A 22,135-nucleotide genomic window follows, 5' to 3' on the forward strand; every position below is an offset into this window, starting at 1 on the left:
TACAAGTACGACAACATCCAACTCACCGCACACCAACACAACTACTCCGACAACAAAGTGTAATTACCCAGATTCGGCGCGTGCTGAAGACCTCCTCTCCTCACTGGTGACTAACACAGACATGTCTAACCAGCCACCAAACCCCTGGATTACTACCGAACGGTGCAGGAGACCCAGTCCCAATGCGGAATCCTCACCTGATTTCAAAAATTCCAAAAAACAAAAAGAGAGCAACAACATCGACCCTGGCCAAAGCCAACCCCTTGCCCCAGCACAGGGCTCACGCTTCAGCGCACTGGTGTCACAGGATACTCAATCCTAGCGCTGTCCTCCACACAATATCAGTGAGATCAACACCTTCAATTGCGGAAGTACCAAAAAAACGGAACAAATAAAATAAAAAAATAAAAAATAATGGAGGTCGCAAATTTCATCAGCTCGAACGTCAGGTGCCTGTTCAACAAGATGGACGAGCTAAGCCACGTGGCAGAGTTGCAACAACCGTCAATAATCGCCATCCAGGAAACCTGGGCGGATCTATCGGACAGCGACGGGATGTACGCCATCAACGGCTACAAACGCGTAAGAGCGGACCGGGACACCTTTGGTGGAGGAGTTGCCACATACATACCACACAGCTGCCAACACGAGACAATTACTATTCCCATGACTCAAGCGGAATGTATTTGGATTAGAATAACAATCGGCCAAGCCTCCCTTGTGGCAGGTAACATCTACCGTCCCCCGCGGTCCGACCCGGCAGAGTTCGTGATGGAACTGGAGAGAGCCATAAAGCTAGTTGAAAGACCCCCCCCCCCCAGGATGAGATACTACTCTTTGGCGACTTCAACGCCAAGAACTGCTTGTGGCACCCCAGCTACACCACTGATGCCTTAGGTGAGGACCTGCATTGGCTGTGCGAGACTCGTGGCCTCACACAACACGTCTCCTTTGCCACCCACCTACGCCAACACACACCTACATCGTGCCTGGACCTGGCCATCTCTAGTCTCAGCCGCCACAACATCACCATCACAAGCCTGCCCCCTATGGGTGCCTCTGATCATGTTGTCATACAAGGCAACCTACGACCCCAGCAGCACACCACCCACAGAAACAATAAAACCACATATAATAAAAAATAAATGAGAGCAGAACTACACAGCAGAGCACCTCCAGCACATACTGGTTGTGGAGCGAGGAACGCATTGCGTCCCTGCGTGAAGCTCTTGCTACCTGCAATCTGCAGTACAATCCACATCCCACTGACCCTCAGCCAGTAACCTTATTCTGGAACTTCCGGAGAGACCAGATACTGAAACTAGCCGTGCACCATTGCCAAGTGACCAGAAGCAAATCCCGCAAAAATACTATGCCCACTCGTCCTTGGATGACGAAGGATCTCCTCAGCCAGATCAAAACAAAGCACAAACAGGTCCGCACCTACAAGGCGACCCAACTAGACTCAGATTGGAAACTGTACACAGCCCAGCGTAACCGAGTAACCGCTCTTTTGCGACAGGCTAAGTCCGAGTTCGTCCAGCAAACAACGTCAACGGGTACAAACCTCCACCGTCTACTGAAGCACCTGAAGAAACAGCCTAAGCAAACAATTCCCACACTATTGACAGCCAACTCCACTGCAGCCACGGCTATGGAGAAGGCAACAGCTCTCAACAAGTTCTTTATCTCCCAAAGCCAGCAGTCCATCGACAAGACCACCTGTACTACGACAGACATCAACACTACCCCTGACATCAGTCATACGCTAAATACAATCGCAGCAACAGTGGAAGAGGTCGAGAAGCTTCTAAGCAGTCTAGACACTGGCAAGAGTCCAGGCTTTGACCACATCCCATCTCGGCTCCTGAAAGAAACTGCAAAGGAAATCTCTCCATCTCTCACTAGTCTCTACAATCTGTCCTTCAGAACCGGAAAAATACCACAGGATTGGAAAGACGCAACTATTACACCCATCCCCAAGTCGGGCAAACCCTCCCATCCTACCAACTACCGACCATTCTCCCTGCTCAGTATAATATCAAAAACACAAGAAAAAATAGTCCACTCTCGTCTGTACAATCACATAGCACCGCACTTACCCTCCAACCAATCCGGCTTCAGGAAACAAGACGGGACCGAACTGCAACTCACACGGATCGTCCACCAGATATCCACAGCTAGGGATGCGGGGAAGCATGTTGTTACGTGTTTCTTCGATCTCAGTAAAGCCTTTGATCGTGTATGGCATCAAGGCTTGCTGAAAGAGCTGAGCCACTACGGTGTCGACGGCAAGGCTCACAATTGGCTCGAAGCCTACTTGACAGGACGCAGACAGCGGGTGCAGGTTGAAGGCACAACATCCGCCTACATACCAATACCAGCGGGCGTGCCCCAGGGCTCGGTACTGGGACCACTTCTATTACTGGCGTACACCATTGACCTGCCCACTGTCTGCGAAAATGCTACAACCTCGTGTAGCCAGTTCGCGGACGACACCACACTAATTGCCATTGCAGGCAGCTACATTGAGTGTGAGGCTGCGCTACAAAGAAGCGTCGATGCCGCAGCAGAATGGCTAGAGCGCTGGCACCTGCTAGTCAATAAACGAAAACCGTCATCCTCCCGTTCTACCATGCTAACCGACCCCCACCACGACTACCCGAAATAAAACTTGGGCAAACCCTACTAGAAACAGTAACACAACATCGTCACCTCGGCATCATCTTTCAGCACGACCTAAGATGGTCAGCCCACCTTGACTTTGTGCTGAAGAAAGCCGTAAAATCTTTTAATATTATTCTCTTTAGGCTCAAATCAACTCTACACACTAAATCACTCTCTCCCATTTACAAAACATATATCCTGCCTATAATTGAACATACATGCATTGCTGTCACCCCGCTCTCAATCGCAGCCCTTGACCGTCTTGAGCGAATCCAGCGCAAGGCGGCCAGAATCTGCCTCCGTCTCCCCCTCTACACTCCTCTGAATCATTCAACACTGCTCCATCGGCTCAAATGGCCGACAATGTTTTCTCGCCGCAAAGTGAAGCTCACCCTTCTTGCCCACTCCAAAAAATACCTATATTACCCACAACACATACACTTGCTCAACACCCCCGTGATTTCATCATTCCTCTTGCAGTAAAATCCAAAAACTACACGCAAAAATTCAGTCACTTTTGCATCAACTGTTGCACCGAAAAATGTTGGTGGCGCAAGGAGAAGCTTGTCGTTTGGAGTGACAAGTGATCACCGCTGCTTTTCCTTGTCAGAATCAACAATACACTTTGTTCTGCAGCGTTGGGAGTGGTATTGGAGTAGAAATTGCTGACTAGACGTCGCGGAGGGGCGAGCTTTCCTGCACAGGTATGACGTAGCTCGCTGTTTCACCAGCGCTTGTAGTTTGGCTATTTTCAAGACGATCATTTGTGGCGTAAAGGGATGATTGCCCTCGTCTTCTGGGATGCTGGCATGGCTAAGTCATGCTGCCCCAAGAACGCTTCTAAGGTGAGGTAATGTTGGCTTGATGGAGTTTTGTTCGTAGCTTGTTCTTGTACGCTGTGCCGTGGCTCGTTTGGAGATCCATAAATCATTGCAATATTGGGCCAACATTGAGGGGTATGCCAATTTTCATGGTTCCCTTCAAAAGATTTTGCGCGGGCTTTGGAATGTCGATCTACACCCCAAAGTAAACCTATCTGCAAAATTTGAGCGAAATCTGAGAGATCGACTTGCACATATGTTCTGGTTTTCTCAGACATGCTCTCTTAAGCAACTCGCAGGGCCAGACGATCGCAATGCATGGCACAGGTTTGGTCAGGTGTCAGCAAGTTGGTGGCGGCGTATTTGCAGAGGCTGGCAACACATCATGAACTATTTTGACGACCACCATCTGCTCACGTCGCACCAATTTGAATTTCGCAAAGGCCTCGGAACATCAGACGCTTTGCAAGCTCTCCGAACTGCCTGGGCAAGCGCTGTGGGCTGTGGAGGGGCGGCTCGTATCCTTGCTGTGGACAACGCAGGAGCGTTTGACCGTGTCTCACATGTCGGCCTCCTCCACAAGGTGCGTAGCCTAGGCATCGATGGTCCGCTTCAGAGATGGCCGGCCTCGTACCTGGACACCCGCCCCTTACAGTGCCTCGTTGGAGGGCGTACGTCAGCTACCTATACGACCTCCGCTGGAGTCCCCCAGGGAAGCATTCTCGGTCCAACACTTTTCCTGGCGTCCGTCAACGACGCGCCAGAAATTCTTGCTGACGGCGACAGCTTGGAGGCCTATGCTGATGACACAACCTTATACAGCTTAGTCACCTTCCAGCAGTGCAGTCACTCCAGGTGCCCATTGACCGACTGAGCGAGTGGGGCCGTACGTGGAAAGTGACTTTTGAACCAACTAAATCCCAGGCCATGACAGCCACCTTCAGACGCGCCGGCTTAGATCTCCCCCCACTCCTGTTTGGTGGCACACTGGTGCCCGAGACAACCAGCATCACCCTCCTTGGTGTGAAGATGGACGCCAAGTTGACCTTTGGCGATCACCTACACTCCGTAGCTACCCGTGCACGCCAACAGCTTGGGGTTCTAAACAGAGCCGCCCACATCCTCACCCCCGCCGGCCGGACGACAGTGTATAAGGCGTTCGTACGACCATTCATGGAGTATGCGCCTCTTGTATGGATGGGAGCTGCGCAGTGTCACCTCCAGCGTCTGAACAATGTTCAGCGCCGCACACCCCATGCTATCGGCCCTGGGGCACACCTACCCAGCTTGGCTATCCGCCGTATCGTTGCCTCGCTTGCCTGCCTGTACAAGCTGCACTACTTGCCTGGTCCTCCGCAGCTGCTTTCTGTTTTGTCACCGCGCCATATCACCTCTGCCAACCCCAGATCCCGCAGCGAGCACGGTAGTGTCAGTGGCCATGACCACCAGTTCCAACACCAGCTGCCTGCATCTGCCCCGCTGGCGCTGAAGCGCTCGTTCCCACACTGCAGTATCAGCGATTGCAACTCCCTCCCTGCCCCTCTCCTGTCCCGGCCTCCCCACAGCAAGACGAACTGACTCTAGGCAGTCGATTCCCTATGAATAGTATGATGCTATGATAGTTTCTCCCCCACACTCGCTCGTTTTAAGCCTTGGGGTTTTCGCATCTTTCTGACCTGTACATCTCTATCTTCTTTGTCTTCTTTGTTTTCGGTGCGTGTTTTTGGCCGTGACGCCGAGACCTCAGGTCTAAGAGTCATCAATGCCCCACCATCACTGCTACGTCTCGACACAGCGCCTGCTCATTACTTGTCAGTTGGTCTTAGTCTCCATACCATTGTCTTTCCTTATTCTTTTCGAGCTGGTTATGTGAACATTAAATAAATAAAATAAAAAAGCACAAGTACAAAAAACGTTCTTCCTCGTATTGATATGGACTCAGGGAGGACATGTCGAATGTTGAAGCGCGGCAAGGACCGGAATCGTTTCGTGACCAAATAGTTTCTTTGAGCTGCGATGCTATTTTACACTTACCATGTGACGAAAGCGATATGGACACAGATTCATTCTCGTGGTCATGACTTGGCAAAGCCATGCGTGTGACTCCGACGACATATTGCGAAAAGCAGACGCCTGTGAAGGCTGATAGAATACGGCGTTGACTCCTAAATTCACATAAATTGGCGATCTTGAAATACAAAAATAATTCTCAACAGGAAATTGATCGATCGATGTGCCGGTGTCAACACAAGCTGCAGCGCAATGACTTCTATTCACTCACACTATTTCAGTGTTGTGGGTGTGCTCACATGGCATGAGCCAGTCAAGTGTTAGTCAGTTTGGGAGGAAGCGCAAGCTCCAACAACAAGTCGTTTGGTGCAGCCACCTTCTCAGCTTGATCACCAAAACAATGAAAAAGTTTGATCTGAAGATAGGTTACGGCTGGTCCCATTGTTCCGAAACCTTCACGGAACAATTTGCGGTGCTCTAACAAGCTCTTGTATGTACTTTTTTGTCCAATTTTCCCTTATCTTCATACTTTTTAAGACCCAAACCTGATTGCTAATCTTTTGAAAGGGACTGTTGTCCTGATTAGTGCAGTACATTTTATTCCCGTACCTATGCAGAAGACGTTACTTTAGTAACGTCTGGCGCTAGCCAGGGTCCACACAGCTTTAATTTGGTATTTGTGTGTTTGTTTGTGTGTTTGTGTCACGCCTGGCACTATCCCGTATCTGTCTTGTACCGTACCCTACCATCAAACACAGCTGGCCACATACAGCTGGCTGCATCATCCACATAGGGCTTCCAAACGCAAGATCATAACGTGAAGCAACTTGGAAGAATGAGTATGAATGCGAAGTGTATGGGGGGAATGCATGTAGGGCGATAGTGCGGGTTTGAATCCCAGGCTATGCTTAAAAAGAAAAGGAGAATTGAAGAATTTATAACATCCTTATCCTTTTTTTGCCTAGGTCATCAAGGTGGTAGACGGTGCCGTATTATCCTCGACCGTACCTGTCCCGTACCTGTCCTGTACCGTACCATCAAACTTCAAAGACGGCTGGCCACAATGCATATTCAAATAGGGCTTTCAAACCCACACAAGTTATGGTCAGTCCTAAATACTGTGACTGGACGCAAGAGACAATCAATCCAGCCGACATGCGACATGAAACATGTTGCGTCCACGTTTGGCAAGGTAGTCTCTGATGATGCTCGACCTTCAGTGCTCTCTATGCCTCAGGGTCCACAGCCTCGGTCTGCCCTGACCTCATTCCAACATGTGCGTGTCTGCGATGCTGAACAGCTTTTGAAGCGCATCGACTCGCGCAAAGCAACCGGGAGCGGCGGCATCCCAGGCTTACTTCTAAAGTACTGTGCCGACCTGCTAGCACCATCAGTTGCAGCACTTTTCAATGCGTCCCTGACCTCCGGCACTGTACCTGCTGGCTTTAAGCGTGCGTATGTGACCCCATTGCACAAGGCTGGCGATCCATCTGTCGCCAACAATTTCCGTCCTGTGTCCCTGCTCCCAATTCTCTCGCAGCTGCTAGAGAAGGTGGTGCAGAAGGCACCTGTCACCTTTCTGGATATGGCTGGTTCTCTGCCCAGCACACAGTTTGCATTCCGGACAGGACATTCCACGGAGGATGCCCTTGTGTTGATGGTGAACAAGATCCTCGCCTCAAGAGACCGCCGCATGTTCACGGGTGTGGTCCTCCTGGATATGTCGAAGGCGTTCGACAAGGTCCGCCACCAGCAACTAGTCGAAGATCTCTTCTGTGTGGGTATCACTGGAACAGCGCTCCAGTGGCTCATGTCATACTTGTCCGATCGCTGCCAGATTGTCCAGCTGGGATCCCAGCTTAGCACAGTGGGAGCCTGCTCCTGTGGAGTACCACAGGGATCGGTATTAGGTCCACTGCTGTTCAGCCTTTACACCCGGGACATACCATCTGTTGCCCAGCAAGCTGAGTCCATCCAGTTTGCAGATGACATTGCACTGACCTGCAGTCGCCCAACACAACAGGAACTGACCGTCACTCTCTCCAGAGCAGTGACATGCATTGCTGACTGGCTGAAGCAGCGAGGTTTGATCCTTAATGCATCAAAAAGTCAGGCATTGGTAGTACCGGCTGGGAAGCTAGAAGCGCAACCTGAACTGGACGTATGGTGTCATGCGACTAAGCTGCCACCTGTCTCTTCTGCTCGCTACCTCGGAGTTCACATTGACAGCGCCATGGCTTGGAACACCCAGATGGATAGGTGCGTTGCCTGCCTCAACAAGAAAGTCGGTGTTCTGTGGCGGATGCGTCGCTGCTTCAGCATGCAAAGCCGCATCCAGTACTTCAAGTCTGTGATCATGCCTGATTTCTCATATGGCTCCAATGCCTTCTCACCATCGCTGGCGGGTAAGCACCTGGACCGTCTCCAAGTTCTGCAGAATCGTGCGGCTCGAGCTGTGTACGGACGCTCGCCGCGCACCTCTGCCAGAAACCTGCTAGTCCAACTCGGCGCCTACCGTGTCCAGGAGATCTTCATCCAGAAGCTCATCTTCCTGGTTTGGGCGCTGCCGCTACTCCCGTGCTAGCCCCACACTGCAAGTGCTGTTGGCGCTCCCCTACTCGGCTGCAATTATCTATGAGTCTGAGACCACCGCCAACCCGCGCTGAGCTGGGTAAGGGTTGTCTCGCGTTCCAAGGAGCTAGGCTCTGGAATGCGTTGCCCAGCGAGGTGCGGGCCATACCGCACCCGGCCGAACTTCGCACTGCTGCTGTTCCACACAGCATGAACCCTTGAAGTCAGACGGATCACTATCGCCATATTTTCATTATATGCCTGTCTGTTGGCCTGCCTGCCCGTCTCTCTCCCTGTTCTCTGACAACTTGCTTGTTAATTCGTGCGGTTGATTTCAGACGTAAAGCCCTGTTGTAGAGGTCTCAGCCCTCATTTGTTAGTTTCTCTGTCTCTCTCTGTCTCTCTCTGTCTCTGTCTCTGTCTCTCTCTCTCTGTCTCTCTCTCTCTCTCTCTCTCTCTCTCTGTCTCTCTCTCTCTCTCTACCTCTCTCTCCCTCTACCACGCCTTTGTTCTCGTACTCCCCTTTATGTACAAGTGTTGTGCAGACCCTGCTTTAATTATAGTCTGTCTCATTTTGTCCTGAGATGTTTTGATGCATAGTGATTATGACGCTCATCATTCGCTCCCTTGTCACTGGACTTGGACAGTTCTGTCCGTTTGGTTTTAGCGAATTCAAATAAAGAAAACAACAACAACAAATGCAAGATCATAACGTGAAGCAACTTGGAAGAATTAGTATGTATGGGAAGTGTATCGGGGGATGCATGCAGGGCGATAGTGCGGGTTCGAATCCCAGGTTATGTCTAAAAAAAGGAGAAATTTATAAGAATTTATAATATCTCTATGCTTTTTTTTTGTCTGGGTCATCAAGGCAAAAAGCATAGCGTAGGGCCCTGAGCTTCCTAGCTCTCTCGTTTCTAGTCCTGATCGATGCAGTACATTTTCTCATTCGTGCTTTTCTGTTTCGTGCCGTGCTCGTCATAGTTATCTGTTGCAGTTAACAGTTTTAGTAGCAATTTGTCATGCACAAGCCCATACCACTTTTGATGCTCAAAGGTATATAAACTAAAGGACAGAAGGAAGCATAGGCCAGAAGACAATTGTTACACATTGGAGCAGTTGATGATGGCACCTGGCACGATTCTTCAGAGCCTGCAGAAGTTTCTACTAACTACCGTGCCCACACCTACTCCTAGAACCTGGGAACCACCAGCTTCCAGTTGCAATAGCCAGTGGCTCGGACAACTCAGAACTACCTACTGCGGTGGTTCCCCTGCATCCCTCATGACCTACGGCATTAGTGAGCTTCTAGTCTGGATTAACGGTTGGAAATTTAGCAAAAGCTGCAAACATAGACGCGGTGCCACTGCTCGCATTTAGCTTTGGTATCATCAACTAGCGACAAATGGAATGAGAGCCACCCTTTGGGTGACAAGTGCGATTGAAATAGGTGCATAGCGAGAGCGACTGTGGATTCCAAAGCGTGGTAGATCTACGTGAACGATTCATCCTCCAACTAATCTAATACATCGATGGTCACCTAGGCCACGTTGACATTACCTTCCTGAACCGGTACAATCGGTACAATCGTGAGGAAATGGTTGTCCACCTTGTTGCATCATGCATTTTCTGGAAAACGTTATGGCATCGGGGCGAACAGATCAGCAGAGTATCTCCACTGGACGTTTTGCCAGAGTATGGTGCATCAAACATTTCAAATACATACACAAGCAACCAACTGACTTGCGTCGTCTACAGTACTGAAACGGATGTGTCGAACTACTGGCATGTGCCAATTCCAACAGTAGCGGCCTCTGGAGCAAACAGACGAGGTAATTTTATCAAGGGCAAATATGAGGCATTGTTTCTGCATGTAAGTGCCCTCCTGTAGAGGAACATCCACCGAAAGTCTGTGAAAGCAAAATACAGAAATGCCAAACCCTAAAGAGTTAGGTAGAACAGATGTGGCCAGTGTGGGACAAGGTCGTTGTAGTGATTGTGGCCAGTGTGGGACAAGGTCGTTGTAGTGATTGTGGCCAGTGTGGGACAAGGTCGTTGTAGTGATTGTGGCCAGTGTGGGACAAGGTCGTTGTAGTGATTGTGGCCAGTGTGGGACAAGGTCGTTGTAGTGATTGTGGCCAGTGTGGGACAAGGTCGTTGTAGTGATTGTGGCCAGTGTGGGACAAGGTCGTTGTAGTGATTGTGGCCAGTGTGGGACAAGGTCGTTGTAGTGATTGTGGCCAGTGTGGGACAAGGTCGTTGTAGTGATTGTGGCCAGTGTGGGACAAGGTCGTTGTAGTGATTGTGGCCAGTGTGGGACAAGGTCGTTGTAGTGATTGTGGCCAGTGTGGGACAAGGTCGTTGAAGTGATTGGGGCTGCGCTAAGGGTAGCAATCTCCTCGACTCATGACTTTGTTCAAGAAAGAATTGGACTGCAGAGGAAGCATTTTAGCTTGCAGAAGGAGGCGCTGTTTAGCACATTTGCCATCACAGGGTGCATACCTCAGATGGTGACAATTATTCTTTTCAAAATAGATAACGTGGTTTTTGCGAATGCCCATACCTCCAATTGTTAGGTTTACCTGCCATTTGCAAAAGATGAGAATGGTCAAGATTATTATACCAAAGGCTGAAATGTTATAAATGTTTGTCTCACACTGACAGCAATGGTTAAGCAAGGTATTGAAGTGTTTCAACATGCAACAGTTACCACAATATTGATTACTTTTGTCTTTCTGCAGATATTGACGAATGTGTTGGTGGAAGTCATACATGCCATAACAGTGCCACGTGTAATGATACGGATGGTAGCTTCACATGCCGATGCAACGTCGGTTACTCTGGAGACGGGGGCCAATGTACAGGTATGCTGCTCTACGACTTTTGGTGTTGGTTTCCATGTTGATCTTTAATCTGCTGATTTTATGGTCATTTGCCGCTTAAGAAGTCGTATATATGTCATCTGCCACTCAAGAAGTCGTATATTTGTCATTTGCCACTCAAGAAGTCGTATATATGTCATTTGCCACTCAAGAAGTCGTATGTATGTCATTTGCCACTCAAGAAGTCGTATATATGTCATTTGCCACTCAAGAAGTCGTATACAGGTCGTCCCCCGTTAATACGAGTCCGGTTAGTACATAAACCCTGTTAGTACATAAGAAATCTCAAGTCCCGGACGAAACGTGATCACTTCCATACAAATTATGTCGGTTAGTACATAATTCGTTAGTACATAAACCCCGTTAATACATAACATTTCTCCGTACCCGCATGCCACCTACCTCAATAGTACATAATTTGTTCGTCTTTTGGCCTTCCAGTGGAGGCACATCGTGTTCTAGTTTCTACTTGTGAACGAAATTAGCTCAGAAATCAAAGCGCACATGACAAACCGACAAACTCTACTTTTTTCCGAGTGACTGTACCCGCACGGCTGGGCATGTATCATGTGAACCGTAGAATCTTTGCTGACTGTGACCGTTATAACATAATTTTTATGTTATATCGAGGGAATCAAGAATATCTCCCTCCCTAGTCATGGTAGTAGTAGAATAGTAGTAGTAGTAGAATTTATAAGCAAGAAACACTCAGGCGAGGATCTTGTTGACCACCTACTCGGCTGCAATTATCTATGAGTCTAAGACCACCGCCAACCCGCGCTGAGCTGGGTAAGGGTTGTCTCGCGTTCCAAGGAGCTAGGCTCTGGAATGCGTTGCCCAGCGAGGTGCGGGCCATACCGCACCAGGCCGAACTTCGCACTGCTGCTGTTCCACACAGCATGAACCCTTGAAGTCAGACGGATCACTATCGCCATATTTTCATTATATGCCTGTCTGTTGGCCTGCCTGCCCGTCTCTCTCCCTGTTCTCTGACAACTTGCTTGTTAATTCGTGCGGTTGTTTTCAGACGTAAAGCCCTGTTGTAGAGGTCTCAGCCCTCATTTTCGCTACCTACTGCGGTGGTTCCCCTGCATCCCTCATGACCTACGGCATTAGTGAGCTTCTAGTCTGGATTAGATTCGCATACACCTACACCTCACAGTTCCTCACTCTATCACATTCACCTGCTTCCACGCCTTCATTTCACTCACCTTTTGTATTAGCTCACACCGTCAGGACACTCTCACATCTTTTCTTCTAATTTCTTTCGTCTTCTCTCCCACTTTAGTTTTTTTTCACACCTCACCTTGTATACTTCCCACTATCCGATAACCTATAAGTAGTTTGTTTCTCCGTATAGCCTCTATTGTGAGACGATTTTCCCTGATGATAGTCTCAAGAAAAGCGATTAGTAACAACCATTTTAGATACATGTATTCTCATTCATCATTTTGTAATGTCCGCTTCACTTATACTATTAATCGCATTAATAAAGTTATTGTCTCCTCGTCGCCTTTTCAAACACTCAGAAAAGTTGAAAAAAGTGAAAAATTCTGGTACACAGGCAAGTTATGTACACTTTCGTTTAGTACATAAACCCCGTTAATACATAACATTTGTCAAGTCCCAGAGATTATGTATGACCGAGGGACGACCTGTATTATGTCATTTGCCACTCAAGAGGCCGTACGTGGAAAGTAACTTTTGAACCAACTGAATCCCAGGCCATGACAGCCACCCTCAGATGCGCCAGCTTAGATCTCCCCCCACTCCTGTTTGGTGGCACACTGGTGCCCAAGACAACCAGCATCACCCTCCTTTGTGTGAAGGTGGACGCCAAGATGACCTTTGGCGATCACCTACACTCCGTAGCCACCCGAGCATGCCAACGGCTTGGGGTCCTAAACAGAGCGGCCAACATCCTCACCCCCTCCGGCCGGACGACAGTGTATAAGGCGTTCGTACGACCATTCATGGCGCTGTATGGCACATTTGCCATCACAGGGTGCATAACTCAGATGGTGACAATTATTCTTTTAAAAATAGATAACGGTGTTTTTGCGAATGCCCATACCTCCAATTGTTAGGTTTAACTGCCGTTTGCAAAATATGAGAATGGTCAAGATTATTATACCAAAGGCTGAAATGTTATAAATGTTTGTCCCACACTGACAACAATGGTTAAGCAAGGTATTGAAGTGTTTCAACATGCAACAGTTACCACAATATTGATTACTTTTGTCTTTCTGCAGATATTGACGAATGTATTGGTGGAAGTCATACATGCCATAACAATGCCACGTGTAATGATATGGATGGTAGCTTCACATGCCGATGCAATGTCGGTTACTCTGGAGACGGGGGCCAATGTACAGGTATGCTGCTCTACGACTATTGGTGTTGGTTTCCATGTTGATCTTTAATCTGCTGATTTCATGGTCATTTGCCACTCAAGAAGTCGTATATATGTCATTTGCCACTCAAGAAGTCGTATATATGTCATTTGCCACTCAAGAAGTCGTATATATGTCATTTGCCACTCAAGAAGTCGTATATATGTCATTTGCCACTCAAGAAGTCGTATATATGTCTCTACATCAGACTGTCTACCTGGTTGTGCATACCTTTAACTTGTTCTTTAAATTTATCTCTCTCTCATGAAGTAGCTTTGAAGCATCGCATGATACACACGTGATAATATACAGTGAGATAGTGCAACAACAAGGCACAAAACTGACAAGGATATTGAGATATTCGACGACCTGACACCGAGCTCCAACACCATTATCTACGAAGGGCAAACCGACAACTTGTTCAACTTGGAAGGCACCAATGTGGGGAGGCGCGATCGAAAAGAAACAACCTGAGGTGGATATTGATTTTTCTTTTCCCGAGTTAGATCTAGTGATCATGTTTAGTAATAATATTGAGTTGTTGTTGTTGTTGTTGTTGTTGTTTTTTTGAATTTGAATTCTTTATTCTGACGATGGCACCATCGCCAATAAGAGATAAATTTATAAGAAGGTGAGATTGTGGGTTAAACAGTTGGAAAGTGATTTACATCACTTTGAACTTTACAAGTATGGGAGAGGGTGAGCGCTGCAGGAGCAGATTGAGTTAATCAGCAGTGAGCAGATTTCTTGTTTGAAAGCAGGTCGGGAGGAGACGTCACGAATGCTAGCAGGGAGGGCATTGTAGTATTCTAGGGACTTGTACAGTGGGGAGTCTTTACAGCGATCGGTTCTGGAGGGTGGGAGGTGCCAAGTGCGTGCGTGTCGAAGGCTGTACTGGGCCGTAACTTGAGCGGGGGTGTTGAGCAAGCGTATGTGGTGTGGGGCATATTGGTATTTTATGGAGTGAGCAAGAAGGGTGAGCTTCACTTTGCGGCGAGAGAACATTGTCGGCCATTTGAGCCAATGGAGCAGTGTTGAATGATCCAGAGGAGTGTAGAGGGGGAGACGGAGGCAGATTCTGGCCGCCTTGCGCTGGATTCGCTCAAGACGGTCAAGGGCTGCGATTGAGAGTGGGGTGACAGCAATGCATGCATATTCAATTATAGGCAGGATATACGTTTTGTAAATGAGAGAGAGTGATTTAGTGTGTAGAGTTGATTCGAGGCTAAAGAGAATATTAAAAGATTTTACGGCTTTCTTCAGCACAAAGTCAAGGTGGGCTGACCATCTTAGGTCGTGCTGAAAGATGATGCCGAGGTGACGATGTGTTACTGTTTCTAGTAGGGTTTGGCCAAGTTTTATTTCGGGTAGTCGTGGTGGGGGTCATTTAGCATGGTAGAATGGGAGGATGACGGTTTTCGTTTTATTGACTAGCAGGTGCCAGCGCTCTAGCCATTCTGCTGCGGCATCGAGCTTCTTTGTAGCGCAGCCTCACACTCAATGTAGCTGCCTGCAATGGCAATTAGTGCGGTGTCGCCCGCGAACTGGCTACACGAGGTTGTAGCATTTTCACAGGCAGTGGGCAGGTCAATGGTGTACGCCAGGAGCAGAAGTGGTCCCAGGACCGAGCCCTGGGGCACTCCCGCTGGTATTGGTATGAAGGCGGATGTTGTGCCTTCAACCTGCACCCGCTGTCTGCGTCCTGTCAAGTAGGCTTCGAGCCAATTGTGAGCCTTGCCGTCGACACCGTAGTGGCTCGGCTTTTTCAGCAAGCCTTGATGCCATACACGATCAAAGGCTTTACTGAGATCGAAGAAACACGTTACAACATGCTTCCCCGCATCCCTAGCTGTGGATATCTGGTGGACGATCCGTGCGAGTTGCAGTTTGGTCCCGTCTTGTTTCCTGAAGCCGGATTGGTTGGAGGGTAAGTGCGGTGCTGCGTATGCGCGCATGCGCAATATGTCATTCATTGCATGCAATGCACATCTACGATGTGCGAATCAGGGAATAGTAAGTATTTTACTACTCCCTGGTGAGAATGCACGAATGCATCGAACGTGCACGAGTGCACGTTCGCCACCTATGGCGAAAAGAACCTTAAGGATGACATTTATGGCATGCCAGGGGTCGAAGGTCAAACCCTGGGGAGTCCCGGGGCCAGACCAAGCGCGCCCGACACAGTGCGCCTTATTTGACCCAAAGGTCAAAGGTCAAAAAGTTGCCCAGAACGCGCCCCGGACTTACTACTTCCCTGTGCTTCCAACTGAGGATCATTCTTCTGTATTGACCAGCTTGGAGCTTGGTGCCAGCGTGAAAGGCGAGTCTTAGTTGGCACGTTTCCTGTTCTTTCGCTCACCTAGGTGTGGGATAATGGCCGAGTCATAGGAGTCCGTTGTTTCAGTTGCTGCTGCATCGCTGCTGCTGTTGCTGTTGTTCACTGTGTCAGCAATACGGCTGTCACTGCTGTCGCTAATACGGCTGCTGCTGCGACCGCCTCCATAGCTGTTCTTCCCACTGGCATTACTGCTGTCACCACTGCCTCTGATACTGTCGCTGTCATTGCCAGGGCTGCTCTTGGAGAATTTCCGCAGTCTTTAGTAGAGGGTCTGGGCCAGAAGTTGTGGGCAGTCACCACAAAATGTCAAGTTGCATCTATGGTGACTCTAGCAGATGCTTTCCCACTTTCTATCAAATGTATGCTGCAGGTGTGCACATGAATGGGAAAGCCAGGAAGTGTACGTTGGCTTCTGCCCACGATGCACTGTTTGACGCGGGCCTCTTTTCAGTCAGGGGTGATGTTTCCAACGTAAACAACAGAACGCTTGGTCTTTGGTGGTCCTGCAGAGACCAACTTCCAAGAGTTGCCTGTGATGGTGCAGGACTCAATGGGCTTGGAGGTCTTGAAAGGCTGGAGTGCACGGGTAGCATCCCCTGCGTCAGAGCACTCTGTTTCCTTGTCCACTGAGTGTGTCTTGTCTGTGTGCCAGGCTGTGTCAGCAGGTGTGTGTTGCAGGTTCGAATTCTACTTCTTCTCTTTCCTTGTTTTATTTTCTTCAGGTTTTCTTTTTGAAATGGAGAGAACATCTCTAATGCGGGATTCACAGAAGCTGTTTTGCGATGCGACGCTCGATCCGACACGCGCGAAACCGGGAAAACCCCAAATCGCAGCCATGTCGCACCCCACGCAACTGCCGCAACTGGGCCATCGCAGGCCATCGCAGAAGTTGAGCTTGGCTCAACTTTTGCGATGCGATGCGATGCGACAAGCGATTTGGCGTATGATTTTGACCTTTTCTACAGCAAAGTTGTACAAAGGTTCAAGAGTTGCCTATAAATTTGTACACGTTGTATCAAACCGCGCGGATATCATTGTGACGTACCCAAATCAGCAAGGCGTTGTCGCATCACTGACTTCTTCTGTGAATGGTATTTCGCAAGTTCGCATCGCACGCGTCCGTCGCAGATCGCGTCGCATCGCATGTTGCATCGCAAAAAAAGCTTCTGGGAATCCCGCTTAAGTCTCTCCAAAGTCGAAAGATTCCAATGCGTAAAGTGGTCAATATAAACAGTCAATATAGAACAGTCGATATTGTGGCTATGTGGGTAATATAGGACCAGTCAAGGATCACAAGAATGGGGCTGTTAAGTGTGACGTCACGGCTCCTTCGATACGCATAGCAACGGAGAGAACTGGGGACAAACAAAAGTCGCGTCCTCTGGATGGAACCAGATGTCAAGGGCAACAGCATCTAAATGACTGGAGAGACAGCAGTTTTTCTTTGCTTTTTCTTCAAGCGATTGTTGTCGCTCTTTACTCCTTGTTCTTTCCTCTACAAAACTCCTGTAGTCGTCGAGTGCCTTCATGATGGCTGTGAAATTGGCTGCCCACAGTAAAACTCCGTGTTTGAGAGTGCTTTGAAGATGTTTCGCGTCCTGATGGATCAAAGTATGAGCGCTCCTTGTGGATTCGATTATATATAGGTGAGTTGTTCAAGAAATCAGTGTCTTCTTTCTGTCTCTGCCCTCACGCTGACACAATATCAGCTTCTATATCCATGACAGCTCGCACCTCCCGTGAACTGCATGACTTAGATATATTTTCGCCCTCCGTGGTGATTGAAGACCCATGGAAGAATTTATTATGTTCAGAATGATGTCCTAAGAATATAAAATGAAATAATTCTAAGGAATTATCATAGGGTATTTTGGAAGGATGGAGACAGAGAAAGACACAGAGAGAGATCACTGTTTGAAGTGTTTGTCTCACTGTAATTACTCCAGATTATTGAATGTTGTATGATCTACTCTATATTTTCCACAATGGTTTTTCCTGATTTGCGGGATCTCTTCGTTTGCTGTTTGCGTGTTTACAGGAAGTGACTGTCTGGTGTAACTGCACCAGATCCTGGGGAAATTAAGTCAGATGCAGAGGCAGGGTCGTCCAGTGATGCAACACTGCCGTTCTGTGTGCAGCGTTACCGCTAATACCCCCGGCGAAAAGACAAACACGTGAAAAGACTACAGTATTGACCGTTCTGCTAATAAATGCATGACTGCTCCGACAGTCGATAATCGAAACACAGAGCACCAGCATGATGTTTTCATATTGGGAACCACACAACAGCTCAATTCTCAAGCCCAAAAATTGATGAATACAAATACAGAGCGACGCAACAAGAGATCATCCGGCAACCAAACAAACCTGAGTCTAATGCACTGAATAGTCTTGAAATACGCAGGCCAGACAAATCAGTGCAAGCACATAATGTTACAAGGTACATGCATTGCAGAACAAAGTGTAACCAAAGATACACAGGGTTATAGCTGCACACTTGTGCATGTGCTCGCTCAGCCCAAGAACACACGATCATGATGATAGAAACAATCCGGGGGAAACACGCTAACACCGAAGTAAGCATCAACACGTAAATAGTGCAGCTCTGAAAAATTACATTGACATGTACATTGGTGTGTCGAGTAGTGTCAGGCTTGAATAATCATCCAACCAAGACTTCATCAGGTCCCAGACGCTGAGATCGCACGCCGAATTTGAAGTGCATCTAGCCTTGAACCTGTCGCACAAGGCACACATATATGGCAAAATGACATCCACTCTGATTATTTCCAGAGGCCAATCATGACAGAACACAGAAATGAAACCATGGGCTCAACCAAGTAAACGCAAAGGAAGTTAGTCAAAATAATCCATGCAGTGCTCTTTTAATTGCAGCACTGATTGCAGTGTTGCGTCATAGCCCGATACCCGCCGAGCACAGACACAACTCCATTCGTCAGGGGCAAGACATACTCTTTTGGAATAAAGTCATAAAGTACAGCATTCCAATGACATTACGGACACCTCGTGCAAATGCATGGTCTGTTCATCTGGCCGACTCGGCCACGCATGAGAGTGTGTGCATGTACATGCGCACGCACACACACACCATGTATTCGGTGCGTATGGTGTACCAGTTGCGGGACAATGAAGATGGAATCATTATCATGATGTTACATGTACATCTACAGTGTATGTTTGAGTGTAAAGTAAATTTTATTTTATTGCACATTTGTTCGACAACTAATTACTTACTTCACATGTTCGCATTTCTCATAATCGATCCACCTGCACTCCGTATCAGTCAAGGAAAAATTCTCCCAGATATACACTAGTCACCACAGCCATGTGATGACATTGGGATGGGCCCCAAGCACGATTGCACTCTCTAGTTACAATAAATTTGGCCAGATTATCTGTGAAGGCAAAATGCAATGCATAGCGGCAATCGATGGATGAAGAGAGAGTTTGTAAATACCTATATCTTTCCACTTGTTCAGGAGCTTACCTTTTGGAGTTCACATCGTTTACACGATCTCTCATGCTGTCTTGCACCTTGGTTTTGTTGACCATGGATACGCCATCCCAGAAAACATTCTACAGGAGCTACTAATGCAGAGCGTTTTTCACGCTCGATCTCGGCGATCTACCTTGTCACGCCAATAAAATCCTCCGTGACACTGGCTACAGTCACAAGAGACGTCTCAGTAAGGTAATGAGCACGACAACATCGTCGAGATCAAGGACAAAGAGAAAACAAAACACTCACTGAAAACAGCAAAGAAGAAACGAAGAAATGTACACGATTCCTATATGTTGCCACTGACAACTGGTTCGGTGGAGACGACGCTACTTTTGTTTGTCCCCAGTGGGATCGTTGTTATGCGTATTGAAGGAACTGTGACGTCATCACTTAACAGCCCCATTAGTGGAGGGCGATATAGAAGAGTGATAAATGTACACATACAGATTGTACTCTAGTCATAGCTGAAATATATGTACTTACTTGTGTTTCTCTCTTCTTTTCTGCCCATGCCCCTCTTCTCAACCTGGAAGGTGTTGGCGCAACTGTTACCAGTGATTCACCCGGGATGCCCAAGAGCGGCCCATTCCTCCTTCCCACCATTTGTATCACCATGGTTACATTTACCTTGGCAATTATGACACTGATCATGTGACCCATGGCAGTGCTGATAGTTGTTTTGGCTTCTCTGCTTTGAATTGAAATTCCTAGCATGATGTTCACGAACTTTTCGTTTCCATTTATTATCCACCCGGTATATTCAATATGTGATCTACAGAGGGTTAATATGCAAAAAATTACATTTGTAAGCATGGAGGCCCACCGCCAGCTTTTGATGTAATCACGGTCTCCCTCTCATATGTTTGTGTAGGAAGATTAATTTTTGTGATTCAACCACATAAGAGATTAGTTGAATAGCTGGTTTCCATCAAGTGTAATCCTAGTTCTATGTGTATGGTTGTGCTTGCATGTGGATATGAGTATGCATACATGTGAGTGACACAACCACCAGCGTTCAGGTTTACGCGCATGTTCCAAGGAGATAGCGTACTACTCAAACTCCAACCAAAACACGAGAATGATGAGGGGATGCATGAGGGACAAAAGTCAAAGCTTCCTCCTCGAGGGCATGTTTGTTTGTTTGTTTGTATTTATTTTGATTCGCAAGTTCAAACAGGCATAGAACCCAATAACATGAAAGCGAATATGAAAATCATAATGAGAATGAGAATTCAAATACTTTGATCTTCAACGTAGAGTCAGTGGTACATCAGAGGGAGATCGGGTACAACAGAAAGAGAACAGAAAAAATCAGATTTCGCTTGTCGACATCTGCAGGGCGCAGGTATAGGGGATTACCTGCGTGCGAAACTGCCGAGCGTGATGGATGGCACGGATGTCGCTGGGGAGGGCATTCCAAAATACAGCACCTTGCAAGCAAAGCGCCCCCGCCCCGCAACCGAACGGGAAACTGGCACGCACAGGCCCATGGCAGATTGGAGCCGAGTAGGGCCGGGTGCAGCGGGGGTTCGCAGGGCTTGCAACTCTGGACTTGCTAGTGCATAACGACAGCGCCACACCAGGTATGCTAGCTTCTGATTGAAGACTTCTGCCACACGGAACACTGCAATGCGCTCCAGCAGGTCGCGGGCAGAGGACCACGGAGGGCGGCCAAAGACAGCACGAGCCCCGCTGTTCTGCAGGACCTGTAGACGGTCGAGGTACCTTCTTTGCAGTGAGCTAGAGTACGCGTTTGAGGCATACAGCAGGTCAGACATGATCAGCGATCTAAAGTAGGTCATGCGTGACTGGTGATTCAGGCAGCGGCGCATTCGCCAGAGTGCTCCCATCTTCTGCGACACGCGTGCAGAACATTTGGCAATGTGGGCGTGCCAGGACATGCCGGAATCGATTGTGGCGCCAAGATAACGAGCACTTGGCACACTAGGCAGTGAAGTGTCATGGCAGACGACCTGTAGATCCACTGTGTGCTGACGGCCGGCAGGAATTGGCACGACTTGTCTCTTGCCAGCATTGAGGATCAGGCCTCGATCCTTCAGCCAGTCTGCAAGGATTGAAACAGAAGCAGATAAGACATCGGATACCTCCTGTGCTGTTCGCCGGCTGCACGCGAGCGCAATGTCGTCCGCGAATTGAACTGACTCGGACTGGCCAACTACAGCGGGGACCTCGCGGGTGTAAAGGCTGAACAGAATGGGGCCCAGCACCGAACCTTGGGGGACACCACTCGTGCAAACTGATATAGAGCTAGTCCGCGACCCCAGACAGACACGTTGAGTGCGACCGGATAGGTAGCTGGCGAACCAGTCCAAGGCAGTACCGGACACCCCAACACTGTGGAGATCCTGCAATAGCGTGTCATGTTGGACTTTATCGAAGGCTTTGGACATGTCTAACAGGCATACTCCTGTGAATAGGCCCTGGTCCTTGGCTGTTAGGATGCGGTTTGACATAAGGACTAATGCGTCTTCGGTAGAGTGGCCACGCCTGAACGCAAACTGGGTTGTTGGTAACGATGCTGTTATGTCCAGGAAGGTGATGAGCTCCTTCTGAACCAACTTCTCTAGCAGCTTGGAGAGTATGGGTAGAAGGGATACAGGGAGGAAGTTAGTTGGCAGCGATGGATCACCAGATTTATGCAGTGGGATGACATTAGCTAGCTTGAACGCCGAGGGCACATGTCCGCACGACACCGAGGCATTGAACAGGCTAGTGACAGACGGCGCCAAGACGTCAGAGCAGAGTTTGAGGACTGCCCCTGGTACGCCATCGCTGCCTGTTGCCTTCACGGGATTAACTTGCTGGAGTAGCCGTTCAACAGCACCGATACTAGGGAGGTTTAGTTCCCACGTAACGGAAACGTGTACGTGGGTGATCCACGTAAAGTCGATGAAGGGCACCCACGTTGC

General features: G+C 48.4%; 1 protein-coding gene and 1 long non-coding RNA gene across 2 annotated transcripts in view; one reads left to right on the plus strand and one right to left on the minus strand.

The window, feature by feature from the left end:
- Nucleotides 1-20,104, plus strand: part of LOC135827264 (nidogen-2-like) — a 51,934-nt gene extending 31,830 nt beyond the window's left edge. Inside the window, exons 5-7 of the mRNA XM_065339792.1 lie at nucleotides 10,811-10,933; nucleotides 13,204-13,326; nucleotides 19,739-20,104. Coding sequence (XP_065195864.1) covers nucleotides 10,811-10,933; nucleotides 13,204-13,326; nucleotides 19,739-19,860 — 368 coding nt within the window. The 3' untranslated portion in view covers nucleotides 19,861-20,104. The remainder of the gene's footprint in view (nucleotides 1-10,810; nucleotides 10,934-13,203; nucleotides 13,327-19,738) is intronic.
- LOC135827483 (uncharacterized) lies at nucleotides 17,858-18,988 on the minus strand. The gene is made up of 2 exons (XR_010555463.1): nucleotides 18,938-18,988; nucleotides 17,858-18,419 (listed from the first exon to the last, which is right to left on the minus strand). It is a non-coding gene; the product is annotated as an uncharacterized LOC135827483 (long non-coding RNA).
- Nucleotides 20,105-22,135: the final 2,031 nt, after the last annotated feature.

This window comes from Sycon ciliatum, chromosome 11 (genome assembly GCF_964019385.1).
Source record: "Sycon ciliatum chromosome 11, ocSycCili1.1, whole genome shotgun sequence".
Taxonomy (NCBI): domain Eukaryota; kingdom Metazoa; phylum Porifera; class Calcarea; order Leucosolenida; family Sycettidae; genus Sycon; species Sycon ciliatum.